The sequence below is a fragment of the Antrostomus carolinensis genome, unplaced genomic scaffold, assembly GCF_000700745.2.
Source record: "Antrostomus carolinensis isolate BGI_N321 unplaced genomic scaffold, ASM70074v2 scaffold49814, whole genome shotgun sequence".
NCBI classification, from domain to species: Eukaryota; Metazoa; Chordata; class Aves; order Caprimulgiformes; family Caprimulgidae; genus Antrostomus; species Antrostomus carolinensis.
In genome coordinates this window covers 1-14212 of record NW_010313765.1, presented here as the reverse complement: position 1 = coordinate 14212, position 14212 = coordinate 1, and the positions used below count along the sequence as shown (strand labels likewise).

Genomic DNA, 14212 nt, shown 5'->3' with positions numbered 1-14212 from the left:
CCCTTTGTTATAAATTATGCAGAAATGCAAAGGAAACAAGGGGCTCTGGTAATGGGTCGGGAAGTGAAACTCTTGCTAAGAAAAAGAAATATCCCCACGTGCTACATACTCTGACTCTTGGACTGAAAACCTAAGAGTCAGAATTCTTTGAAAAACCATGTTCTGCCAGGTTGGTGTACTGATATATTCTTGTCTTTCCAGTATCATCATTCAGAGTAATTTCTTCAGGGTAGAACTGTTTCTCCATTGACTGAAGAGTTGGTTTGATTTATTTACTGTGACAGGCGGGGGTTAGAGGACCATTTGTAAAGCAAAAGGCACAAACCTTTGCTGATTCTGTTGTCTCATAGATTTCATTCTGCTACAGCTGGTGGCTGAGCATTTCTGCCTGGGATGGCGGAGGATCAGGAGCTGACTCAGCCACACAAAGCTCAACTCGAGCCCTCCCTTCAGCAGCGCACCAGCAACACATACCGCAGTGCAGAGCACTCTCAGGCCTTGCTCAGTGGCTTGGTATCTCTCCGAGACAGCAGCATCCTCTTCGATGTAGTTCTGGTAGTGGAAGAGAAACCTATTGAGGCTCATCGCATACTTCTAGCTGCATCCTGTGACTATTTCAGGTACACTTCAGTACGGCAGTAACAAGCGTGTCTCTGAATGTTACTCAAACCTGCAACATCCAAATCTTGTCTTAGCACACTGCTTCTGGATGGAAAGTTAGACCCATAAGATGGAGCTGTATGTGTTTCAAAATATTAAGCGTAGCTTTATTCATCTCTCTGTTATGTCTCTACAGAAATAAAGCACACTGAGCTTACCTCCACTAAATTCACTGCCTGTGGTACTTGGAGGTATATAAAGAGGAGAAACTATCTTCACAGGTGTCTTCTGCATAAATGTACTCTGGGTGGCTTTTAACATATCCTTAGCACTGTACGACTTTGCCCACTCTGGTAATAATTTCATAATACACAAAAAGTCATGGGAAATGGGTCACTGCTCTGTTATGAGTGTCACTTGCTGTCCATTAAATCAGGCACTCCCCTGGTCAGTTTGACTAGCAGTTTCTTGAACTGACTTTATTTTCATAGAACAAACAAACAAATCCCAAAGCAATCCAAACAAACTTCTAACTGGAGGAAGAATTGCTCTAGCTCAGAAAAAATTCCTACAGTTCCTCTGTTTTTCCTTTTCCCGCACACCCAGAGTATCTGCCCCTGACACTGACCACCCATACGTACTGTCCTTCAGCTGTGAATAATACCTTTCGGATGGGCCCTGCTGTTTTCCTGCACAATGAAGAGTATTACTTTCTGAGGTCCTAAAGGCCTGTACTCTTTCTGTCAGTGGCTTAGAGTAGAGGTAGTCCCATGAAAGTGTCTGGGTAGGTTTTTATCTTTCTGAGTATTTTTTATGTTCCTAGGACAACATAAGATAAGCAATCTGAAAATAGCTTCAATGCAAATCTGCCATAGCATGTGCCATTGTCTTTTTTACAGGGGAATGTTTGCAGGAGGACTGAGAGAGATGGAACAAGAAGAAGTTCATATTCATGGCATCTCCTACAATGCAATGTGTAAAATCTTGAACTTCATTTACACTTCTGAGCTGGAACTCAGTGTGAACAGTGTACAGGAAACCTTAGCTGCAGCCTGTCAGCTTCAGGTAAGGTACTGGGAGATGTGACAAAAAAAAGAAGCAAGAAACAAAAGCAACTGTGAAAGAAACAGCAAATATAGATAGCTGGTTAGATGGAGGGTTAGGGGGTGAATAAGAGCATGGGTCTGATGAGAAGAATTTCTTTGGGATGCTGTGCCCACTGGAACTAGCTATAAGAGGGTAGAAACAATGAATGAGTACTTGCACATCTCATTTTTGCCAGTGGTTTTATGACTTATAAACTTTTACCATTTCATCAAGAGGACTATTTTATATAGCATTCACTTCCACTGATCTGCTTATGAAAGCCTCCCTAGAATAGAATACCTCTGGCCTATGGTAAAGGACAGGGCTTGCTACTCAGAAATGGTTTGTGCTGCTCAAGATCTTCCTGACTGAGTCCACAGGCACATAACCTCTCCTGACCCCGTCACTACAGGAAATCCTACTACTCTAGTTTCTGCACTAAGTGCAGAGTTCAGGTACCTTTAAGACAAGTTTTTTCCTCGAATTTCCCCTGCAGCCAACTGCTGCATAAGGCTTTAGTACTAAATCTTAAACTTTCTGAGTGCTTGCTTTGGTTGGTTTCTACAAACTTAGCACCACTTTGTTAGCAGAGGGGCTCTTGGACAGCAGTTAGTTCTTTATTTGCCAGTAGTCCCTCCTGCCAGATACAACTTCAAACTGTATTCAGAAGACAGAACTAAATATTAATTTTCCTTTCAAATAGCTTCCTGTGCTCGAGTGCTGCAGCTGTATTTGTTACAGATATGGTCTTTGATACAGTATGTCTATAGTACTCTGAAAGAACAATTACGGAGCCGCTGTAAACCTGACTTTCACCATGTCCTCTGTGCCTTCCGTTTTCATGACTGCCTCCCAGGCAGCCTGCAGCTTGGTGCCACCTAAACAAACCAGGCAGCCTGGCTGTCCTGTGTCCCATGTGTCTTGGAAAACACATTGCTGCTGCACCCGAAGCCAAGCTCATAGGCTTGCAGTACAGTGTCACTACAAGATCTGTATTATATTAATCTACATACCCATGTTGAGTTCTTTTTCTCTGGAGAGAGGTGAATTGGGTGCAAGTGAACATGGTGATCAGACTGTGAGGAGAGCAGTCATCTTGTGGACAACTTTCTTACAGTCATGCCAGGCTTCTGTCATCTGTCTCTTGAGTGTGAGGCGAGTTGTGTCTGAAATGAAAAATATCTCTCTCTTGCAGATTCCAGAAGTCATTAAGTTCTGTTGTGATTTTCTCATGTCCTGGGTAGATGAAGAGAACATCCTCGACGTATACAAACTAGCTGACCACTATGACTTGAGACATTTGAGTGATCAGCTGGACTCCTACATTTTGAAGAACTTTGCAGCTTTCTCAAGGACACAAGTGTACCGACAGCTACCTTTGCAGAAGGTCTACTCCCTTCTCAGCAGCAACCGTTTGGAGGTTAACTATGAATTTGAAGTTTATGATGGAGCACTTTTTTATCATTATTCTCCAGAGCAACTGGAGACAGATCAGGTCTCCCTGATGGAGCCCCTTAAGCTACTTGAGACAGTTCGTTTTCCTCTGATGGAACCCCAGATCCTGCAAAGGCTTCATGACAAATTAAGTCCATGTCCTTTAAAAGATACAGTCGCAGATGCATTAATGTACCACAAGAATGAATGCCTTCAGCCAATGCTTCAGAGCTCCCAGACACAGCTGAGATCAGAGTTCCACTGTGTAGTGGGATTTGGAGGGATGCATTCTACTCCATCCATTGTCCTCAGTGATCAAGCCAAGTATCTGAATCCCTTGTTGGGAGAGTGGAGGCACTTTACAGCTGCACTAGCCCCCAGAATGTCCAACCAGGGGATTGCTGTTCTTAATAATTTTGTATATTTAATTGGCGGAGACAACAATGTAAGTGGTTTTCGAGCAGAGTCAAGGTGTTGGAGGTAAGATAAGGATAATCCTGCTATTATTTTTATTACCACCCTGTTGCCCATCTCTGAGGCAGTTAGCCAGTAGTGCAGTCTGTACAATTGCTAGCCAAAAGATTAGGAACTGAGCAGGGGCCTCACTGAAAGAAAACACAAGAAATAAAGAAATGAGCCTCATAGTAACAGGGAGCTTCCAGCAGTGCTTTGGGACAAAGCCAAGCCTGCTAGGGTAGAAACAGCTACTCATTCAAGAGTATTACACGTGCTACTTTCTGTCTTGTTGGAGGGGGGAAGTATTAAAGGTGTGGGAAGCAGTAATGAACTAGGGTTCCCTAGAATCCTGGACTGCCTAGGTGGTCTTGAACTAGGATTTTCTAGCAGTCCTCTGTGTATAGTTTTGGTCCCAATCCAAATGGGTTTAACTACCAAAAAGGATTTTTAAATAATGGTGTTACTGATGGATTATCAAGAATTTGTGTGCACCACAGCAGCATTCCAGGCTTCTCTTAAGTGCTTCTGTGCCAGGGAAAAGAGCAGGAGGAAGGATCAGTTTTAGATCTAAATGCCCGTTACACTGCAAAACCAGATAGAAACCCTTTTGTCTTTATAATGTGGTCATTTTTACTAGTTTTAGCTGAGTTGCCCCTATTTTATGGCATGCATAGTTTCACTTCACAACCAGTTTTCTCTGTAACTAAAATTTCCAGATCAGATAGATATTTTGATCTGAAAATTAATCATGAGGTTCACTTTGAGCAGCAGATACTTGAGGAAAAGAATCAAAGAACCCACCACATATTTATGCTCTTCTTGGCTTTTTGAAGATCTAGATTCAGGCTCTGTGCTATTTTTAGACTGTTTTACCTTGTACAATGGCTTTGTGCAAGCAGGGATTTTGATATATAACCTGACAGCATATAATGGAAAACCTAGGCTTTTATAGCATGATTATATCAGCTAGAATACATCTTCTAAAAATAGAATTAAACAACTTTGCTAATAATAAAATGCTGACAAGGCAGAATTTCACTCCACTTGCAGCTGAGCTCAATTTCAGCCGAAGACGGTACAGTAACCCACATCTGTGGTGCTGTCTGGTATTCCAGCAATGATTCTGTGGCTGTATGAATAACTTCCTTTGATCCCATTCTTTTACAAGGTATGACCCACGACACAACAAATGGTTCCAGATCCAGTCCCTACAGCAAGAGCATGCTGACCTGAGTGTTTGTGTTGTGGACAACTATATATATGCCGTCGCAGGCCGAGATTACCATGAAGACCTGAGAGAAGTGGAGAGGTATGACCCTAAAAGCAACACTTGGGAATATGTGACACCTCTGAAGAAGGAGGTAAGGAGTGCATTAGCCACACGCACTACTACTGTTTGTTCCCCCGTTCCTGATTTCATCTTTGTGTATGCTTTTCTCATATGTAGCTGTAAATGTTCTGATGCTCAGATGGGAAACAGGAGCCTGTGTATATAAATGAATATCAGGAAAGGAGAATAATAATAATAATATATGTAAATTCTGTTTTGAGGTTAAATGCTTATTTTTCCTTGTTGTTTTGCCCTTTATTGTGTTAATCTTTAAAACCATTTGAAATTAAATACGTAACCTCAGGGAAGTTCCCATTCCTCCTAGACAGGTAAACTATGAGGCACAGTAGCACAAGCTTCTCACAGTCCTGACAACATGCTTTACTCCTGATCAGAAGAGATAATGTCCCAGTAAGAAGGTACCTCAGTTTCTACAGACTACTTAGTTCCTGAACACAGAACAGAGATTGGGTAACAAATTCTGGTGACGATGGCTTATGTTAGGCAGAATCACATCTCAGCTAACATAAGACCATTACTCATTTGAAACACAAGGGTGAATAGGTATCTTTTGTCATCAGTACCATTTATCCTTCTAGAAAGAGCAATTGCCAAACTAGCAGTCATGACCCCAGGAAACAGAAAATGGTGTACTGACATGGGAATTGGGGTTATGGAAAGTGAAAAAGTTTGTTCTAAGTTCTAATACTGCTAAAAAAAGTCAAGAGTTTCCATTTTAAGGTTAAAAATGTTGCAAAGGTGGAAGATAAATACAAACAACTGCTTGATTAATCTTGGTTAGGGAAGAAAACTAAAATCCTAAGTAATGGTTCAAGAAACTCTGCTGATTTCTACTAGACCTTTTACAAGCTTTGAGTCAAGTGACCAGCACAAAATAATATTTGTGATTTCATAATGCCTCTCAATTGAGAATCTCAGAACACCTTAAAAATATAAATATTACTGCCATTTTACAAAAGTTATGCAGAGGCAGAAGAGGATAAACAGCTTGCATGAGGTCATAAATAATAAATGTGTGGTAATGCCAAGAACATAAAAAGCTTTAAGATCCCATTGAGTGCTACTAAGTAGAATATATTCCATTCTTGATAACACTGCTTGTATAAGAAAAATCTCCAACAGAATTCCTTCCAAGTAGACTAGGGAGAAAAGTAATAGTATGATCTTCTTTTCTTTAATGGAAGGAAAAATAAAAAATTCTACTCTTCTGAATAGAAAGAATGATCATCTTTCCTTTAATGGAAGGAAAAATAAAAAATGAGAACGCACTGCAGTTCTGGAAGTTTTAGAAATTCCAGTGTATTTCATTCAGAGAGTCACACTTATAGCATAATCACCTAGAAAGTAATTGTGTATAAGAACATCTTTCCAGATACTGATATCTGCATAACTCATGAAGAATGTCACTCCCTTAATGTCTATTCCATACTTTGAAACTGGTAGAAATACATAAATCCAGACCTCAACCTCTTGCTTTCCTGTCTGGTGATACAGGTATATGCACATGCTGGAGCAGCACTGGATGGGAAGATGTATATTACCTGTGGGAGGAGAGGAGAAGACTATTTGAAAGAACTACAATGTTATGACCCAAAGACTGACCGCTGGGACGTTTTAGCAGATGGTCCAGTGAGACGTGCTTGGCATGGGATGGCTGCACTGCTAGGAAAGCTCTATGTAATTGGAGGAAGCAACAATGATTCTGGCTACAGAAGGGATGTTCACCAGGTGAGAGGATGTCATACCTGTGTCTTTCTTGGAAGGGTTTCTTTCTTATGGATGCTTGCACTCTGATGTAATGTCTTTCTCCTACTAAGTGTGCAAATAAAACTGCTCAGCAACAGCTACTGCACCAGCTCTCCCCCACTCAACTGCAGAACTTGCAATGATTTATTTACTGCTGTCTGTCTTGAATGCATTGTCTAATCCACGGAGCATTAAAGCTCTAGCACTTGGAATTCCTATTAATTTAAAAACATCTTTGATGGATAACATTAATTGGCTTGCACATACCCAATAAGTAGCACATCAACTAAATTTACATTGTCTTCTCATGTGAAGTTTTTTCTAAGTTGAGGATTTTTGAATTACCAGTGTGTAATTTCAGGACAGTTGTTAAGGATATGTTGGATGGCAGTTGTATAATGCAATTAAATGTAAAGTACCTGATGATAAGTGATGGCTGGGGAGAATTCTCTTGGGTCTTATTCCAGCTTGTAGAACTGCTAGAGATGTGAAAACAAGACACCAAAAGTAACTGCTCTTATAAAGCCAATGAATTAAATTTAGTTGAAAAGCATATCTGAATGATAAGAAGGTGCTTACAAATAAAAGCAGTTAGCCAAGTAGGTACCCAATGAAATCTAAAACTTCCCAACATATGGTGCAGAGACAGCTTAGCAGATTTGTCATATTTCTATGTTCCAGCACATTTTTTCCTAATGCAAACAGATGCATTATGTCTGAACCTATATTAACATGTGTCCCCATCTCCTGCACTTTTGTATACATTTTTTGAATTACATACAGCTGTTACCCCAGCAGCAGGGTCAGAAGTTGTGATTCAAAGCTATATGGCAACTATGCACAGTTTTCTGCCAAGTACTGTATTTCTACTGCGTAGTGCTGTGCTCTCTCCATTATCAACACCCTGTCAAAAGACTGATGATATTGCATGGCTTCCTAAATAGTTTGCCATATGGCCAGGCTCTGTCACTCAAGATACAAGTTTGATTTTGGCTAATCTCTTTCTTTTTTTTACAGGTTGCCTGCTATAGGCCAAGCACTGATCAGTGGACAAATGTATGTCCACTTCCTGCAGGACATGGAGAGCCAGGTATTGCGGTCTTGGACAACAGGATCTATGTCTTGGGAGGCAGATCCCACAACAGAGGAATCCGCATGGACTATGTCCACATTTACGATGCAGAGAGAGACTGTTGGGAGGAAGGACCCCAGCTGGAGGATGATATTTCTGGGATGGCTGCCTGCGTCCTCACTTTGCCCAGGGCTATTTTAATGGAAACAGAGAAATGGTTCTCAGAATGGCACACAGACCGCGTGAAGTATCACCTTGACTTTCCATCGGAAGTTATGAGTGTATCAGACTGGGAGGAATTTGACAGTTCAAGTGAAGATTAGAAAACTTTAATATTTATTTTTTTTGCCAGCGGGTGAGGAAATTAAGGCTTGGAGAAAATATTTAGAGATTTTATATGTCTTTCTTATATACATAAATCAATATTTAAAGGTTTGAAAAATAAGCGTTCTGCACAAAATGCCATTCACACTCAATATCTGATCATCTGCACGTGTTCTGCACAAAATGGCACTTACAGTCAGTATCTGCCCACCTGCCAGAAAGCAACATTTTTAAAGTAACCACAGAACTTCCATTTTCCCCCAATTAAAGTATAGAGGTTCTTTTCCTTTGAAGGAGACTTTTCTCAACCTTCAGCATGGACAGAAAAAAAGGCACAGAAGGCTCAGCTTGACTAGCTTCTTTCCTTCCAGCTTTTAGCTTGCAATAGCTTTTTGAGATTTTTTTTTTCTTTCGGCAATAAAACTTCCTAGCCAGCTTAGCACAGGAAGGTAACACCTAGAGTCTCCCTCCTGTGCCAGGTGTCAGACAGCTTGATTGGTTTTTCAGCAAGATTGAACATACAGAAACAGGAACAGTAGCGAGAAAGTCTGAACCTTCATCTCATCTGGGCATGCAGCCATCTTTGTAACTGGGTTAGCGTCTGTGAACTGACACCCACTCCTGAACTTCTGCACTGCAGGGTCTGTCAACACAGGGGAAAGAAGATTTCTAGATAAGACTCTCTGTACAGAGTATGGCAATCTCATCATTCAACTGTCAGATACATTTGTTCATAAGCGTAAATTAATAAATCCTTGTCAGAACTTTTGTTCTTTTTAACTACTGTCTCAGTTTTATTAACTGTGATGTGGAGCCTGAAAGTTAATGAGTTTAATTAGATCCTATAGTATACTACATTAGTATCAGTGAAGTTACACCAGCCTGGGAGATGGGCCATTTTTTTCATTCTTTTATTATATGCTTTAGAAAAGCATAAAGAGAGCAGAGGCTGGTTTACCACAGCATAAGAAAAAAAGTAATAAGGATTATAATCTTATAATAAGAAATAATCTTCAGTACTGCAGGTACAGAAGATTACACTGGTCCAATATGCTGCAGCAGCTGAACGAATGCCAGGAACATAATACAGAATTACTACAGCTCAGAAAGATAAGGCGTAGTAAATCCTTCCTTCATGAGGCTTTAAAATAATTTGCTTCTGACAACCATCTTGCTTAACATTAGTTTAGAAGCTGATTTAAAGTCTGAACCACTGTTATACTAGAATAGTATGGGATCCTTTCTCTTGGAGAGGTGGGAAGTAATCAGTGCCACCAGAAAATCATAACAAACTACCAAAAGCTCTTAAATCTTGTAGCAATAGTGGGGTTGCAGGAGAAGGGCAAAACCCAAGTGACAATCAGAATGATAGGATACTAGCCAAGTAGCACGACATCATGACAAACACTGTGCACCTTGACTTTAGAGAAATGGAACAATTTCCTGGATATTACCATTAGTTAGGGATATTTTGTTTATGGAAACAAAGATAATTTCAAAATGGACCTAGATGACTACATTAGTAGACTGGCTTTCTGGAAAAGATTCAAGAGTATTTACACACTTTTTTAATAAGCTTAACAGCTTTTTCTTGGTAAGAGGGGCGTTTGTTGGATTTTTTCCTCCAGTTTTCACCTCAATCTCTGAACCTTTGCCAACTGGCAAATAAAACAAAAGACCTAGTAACTGCAGGAAACCCTGTATATGAGCTTCTTCAGAACATCTTTTTTTTATCATGAACTCTGAACTGCAGATGGAGTCTAGAAATACGGACTTTATTACACTGCAATATTGCAGACTGACGAGTATTCCTATTTCACCTACAGAGTTACTTTTAACGTGTAGAAATTACATGTAGCCCTCAGATTAAGGACAGATCTCTAGCCTGGACATCACTAGAACCACTCCTTCCAGACTGCAAGTGTTGCAGTGGCAATTTGTTTTGTCTGCAAACAACAAGCAATTCAAAACCTATAGTGGTCCAGGTCATATTCTAGACCCGGGTGTTCTAACTAAACCCAGACATCTAACTCAAGTCTAATGCTTGTGGTGCATTTTCCATTTTAAGCAGCACTTCTCGACTGACCAGTGATAACCTGTGTTATACAAGTGAAAATGTTATTTAGCCTCTTTCATGATAAAAAAAATGTAATTCTTCTTTGTCTGGCTTCTTTTCCTATGTATACCACTAGAGGGTATTACTTACTATTACAAATAACCAAGCTGATAGGCTAATTCTTGATTACACAGGAGAATATAACATATTCATAAGTAATTATTAAGCTAAAGAAACATCTTGTGAAAAACTCCTGAGGGTTTGGGTTTTTTTTCCAGCTTCTACCCTATCAGTCCTTCTGTGTTTGAATACTGATTTTTAGGTAGTCAGGTGATCCCATTTTCCATTTATCAGTATATGCAATTTTGTAATTGCATTATCTATTAAATACTGTAGTTGGATGCTGTGCAAAGCAAATCAATATAAGGCCCAGAATGCAGTTACAAGGAAATAACTTTTCCTTACAGCTGATCATCTCCCTTAGAGAGAAGTGTTATTTTTTCTATTTTTTTTTAAGTTACTGATATAATACCCCTAAATTACATGAACTAAACCTAAGAGCAGGTATTATGTATTTTGATTTGGTTTCACCTTTAAAATTTCTTTTATCTGAGCATAATATGACTATTGAAAATTATGGAATACACTATATTAGTTGCATGCGTTTTGTTTAGGTAAAAAAAAACCCATGGAGATTAGCTCAAACCATCCTAATCATTTAGCAGTAGCTCATTTTAGTCCAGCATGTACCTTTTCAAACTTAACACATAGGCTAAACAATAATAAAATTGCTTTGCTTTACAATTGGCAGTTTTATCTTACTCAGCAGATATAAAGAGCTTTGTTCTTCTTGTTTACTACAGTTACCTACATAAAGAAATTGCAGGAGAGATTACAGATTGATATGCAGAGCTATAATTATTATTGATTGGTTTTCCTAGCAAGAATGATGTTCCAGGAACTCAGCCTTCAAGAGCCCACTTAAACTTTGTGTTATCTTAAGACAAACATGTATTTGTAGGGATTTTTTTATTTATAAATCCTCTGGTCTCCTAAATATGACAGTCTTGTATCTTACAGCAAAAAGCATCCATTTTTTACAGCAAATCCTCAGAGACAGTATAGCACAAGACATTGTGGACAGATGGACAATGAACTAAGAAAGCTTCAAGTTATTTCTGGTCTGTAGGAGAATAGCCAAACAGCTTTCCCAGAACTGAGTGGTCAACATACCAATGTTTAAACTGCTGATACATTAGGAAGTCCAGAAGAATAGTAAGTTTCTTGATGATCTATTTTCCTATTTCCTGCCAGCACAGAGATAAAGCTGTACAGGCATATTTGCTAGATTTGTAATGAGTGGACTTGTATCCTGAAGGCTTCCACATTTGGAGAAGTGATTGTTAGTTGCTTCAGTTTTTGTTTCATAACTGCTTTCACTACTGTATTTCTTCTCCAGCTGTCTGCCTCCAAGTCCAACATATCCTTTCCCATTTCCTCTTGGTTTAAATTCGGGTCATTACTTTTGCATTGGAAGCATGTCCAGTACTTGACTTGAAACAAATAAGGATTCTCATTCTATATCCTTGACAGAAATTTACTTCTCCTTACTTAGAGACCAGCCACAATTTATTTGGCATTCAGCCCAACTGGTGGGGTCAGAAGCTCCTGGCGAAAGGAAGAAGGAGCAGCTGGGCATGGAGAAAGAGGGACAGGACCTTCTCAAGGGAATATTCTGCCAACTGAGTTTTTATTTCATCAGCAGCTGATGCACTTTAAGAGCCCCCCAACCTCCTCAGTTGTGATACAACTATTTGGCCATGCTCTGAGGGTAGAAGCTACCAACAGGTAAGACAAAGAGCATAAATGTATTTATATGTAATAAAAAGGTAAAGCGGTACCATACATTTCTCTATTCTTCCTAAACCAAATGCAGTTGTAGGGAAGTAACGCACCTGAGATGATTGTCTGTAGTCTAGGAAGCTGAAGCCCAGTCTTACCAGATAACATTAATGATCTTGAACAAGTCACCTTTTTCTCATACGTAAGTAGAAAGTGGTATCTTTTACCTGGAAGATCTGGCCTAGTTCAACCACAGTTACTGAAACTGAGGGGGCAATTACTTGAAGGATGCACACAGCCTGCACAAACGCAAGTCAGAACAGCTAATTGTGGCAGTTCCTTCCAAACTGAAAACCTCTCTGTGCCTTAGAATCCTCTCTGGATGAGAAGATGGGCATGCCAGTCCTACAGGATCAGTCCAGCCCCATGCAGTACTTCAGAAAAACAGGTTTAAAATTAAATTGTATTTATTCCTGACCTGTTCCAATTCTTTTGAGATTTTAGTATTATCCATAAGAAATCGAGGCAAAATCACTATGTATTTAACCGACATCTGATTTTTATTACAGAAAAAAATATAATTTAACTGGTGGGTTTTGTAATCATTTTTAACACTATTGAACATGTTAATGCAATTCCAAGTACTATCTTTTAATCTCTATATTTTGGCCATGGCCAAACAGAAAATGATCCGAACCTGTTCAAATGACAGAAGAAAACATAATAACCTTCATAACCTATTGTAGCCTGTCCACTCGTGTTTAAAACAGACTCTCATTGGCAGATAGAAGCACTTAAACCAGTAGGAATGGATCAAAGGTATAGCTACTAAGTAAGCTTCCCTAACAATGGAAGATTTTTGCATAGATGTGAATTTTCAGATGGTACTATTCATCTCTGAGTCTACTGTTTTGCTCGTACTGCTGTACATGACTAAACAGCTGATTTTTTCCACTCAGGAGATGGCTGTACTTCAGCGGCTGGTCAAGTAGTACATGTTCTCAGGGCCTACTTTCAGATCCTTTTGTGTTAGTGATGTTATGAGACCTTCCTGGATGATTTTGTCTAAAACACAAGAATGACACTGGATGAGTCTTCCATTTTAGATGATCTGAACTCTGCTAAATGTCTACAGAGACCCAGCCTGTATGTTCCAATCCAAACACCTCACTTGGCACTAGTTGCCAATGTGGGAAGAACAAAGAGAAAAAAAATAACCATATTGTGACTGAGCTTTTGGAAAAGGCACAGTATGAAAGAAAGATGACAAAGCTGGAATAAGACTGCCCAACAACCCAGTTAGGCACTTCAAGACAGTAATCTTAAATCTATTTCTCCTTTTTAAATGTTATTTACGAGTGCTGCTTCATTTCACATTCCCAACCCGTAAAGCAAAAGGAAAAACAAAATAAAAAGCACAAAATAAAGAAAGTCATGAGATTGAGCTAAAAATCACACTATTTGCAAAAGCTTCTAGCATGTCTGAGGAATTCTGCAGTTACTTTGTCGTTCCCTTGCCGATGGCAGCTGGACCCGCTGACTGCCAGCCCTCCCAAACATGAGTCAGACCATGCAAAGGCCCCACGCTGCTCGTCTGAGATCACCGCGCGCCAGCCTCCCTCTGAAATTCAAACAGCTCATGCTGCACCACACGCCAAGTGTCTGCCCAGCCCTGGCCTGAGCCCTGCTGAGTCCTTTCCGGGGTTTCCTTCCTCTTCAGCGGCTGCAACACCATCTTCCCTCCTGCCTGCACCCCAGACAGACAGGGCTGTGGCCTGTTCCCTGGGAGCAAAGCTATAGAGACACGGGAAACTGTTCTCTTAAAGCATGTAGGAAGTTATCTTGAGATCAGAGGTTATCACAGTGGTCCATTGAGTTCCTTAAAAACAAAAAATCAACTAATAAAACAAGAAAACCCCAGGGAAGGTGATCCCTGTCTCCAAACCGGCTGTGGTCAGGGTGCCTGGCTGCAGGGCATCCCACTGAGGTGTGGAGAGGGGAGGGAGGCCCAAGGCAGCCTGAGGCAGGGCAGGAGGGACCCTGGAGGGAAGGGTAGCATGCCTTGGGTGCCACGACAAAGGGGGAAAAGCCTGTGGTGGGGCGGCAAGGAGAGGATGTGCTGAGAGAGGGTCGGGGAGAAGATGGAGGAGGTACGTTGGCAGGTCTCCCCCTTAGTCGCCTTCAGCCCAAGGGCTGGGCAGGTTTTTCGGGGCGACCTATGGTACAGAGTGCCTGCAGCACGGCA

General features: G+C 40.4%; 1 protein-coding gene across 1 annotated transcript; it reads left to right on the top strand.

The window, feature by feature from the left end:
• The first annotated feature begins 349 nt into the window (after nt 1-349).
• KLHL22 (kelch like family member 22) lies at nt 350-8487 on the top strand. The gene is made up of 6 exons (XM_010167426.2): nt 350-620; nt 1500-1665; nt 2882-3600; nt 4745-4937; nt 6422-6655; nt 7691-8487. The coding sequence occupies exons 1-6, from the start codon at nt 394-396 to the stop codon at nt 8066-8068; spliced, it is 1917 nt and encodes a 638-aa protein (XP_010165728.1). The 5' UTR covers nt 350-393; the 3' UTR covers nt 8069-8487.
• Nucleotides 8488-14212: the final 5725 nt, after the last annotated feature.

Bases quoted from the DNA above. Each gene is read 5' to 3' on its own strand.
- KLHL22 (XM_010167426.2), top strand. From the start codon at position 394: ATGGCGGAGGATCAGGAGCTGACTCAGCCACACAAAGCTCAACTCGAG. The intron at 3,601-4,744 runs GTAAGATAAGGA...TTCTTTTACAAG, and splicing joins GCAGAGTCAAGGTGTTGGAG to GTATGACCCACGACACAACA. The intron at 4,938-6,421 runs GTAAGGAGTGCA...CTGGTGATACAG, and splicing joins TGACACCTCTGAAGAAGGAG to GTATATGCACATGCTGGAGC.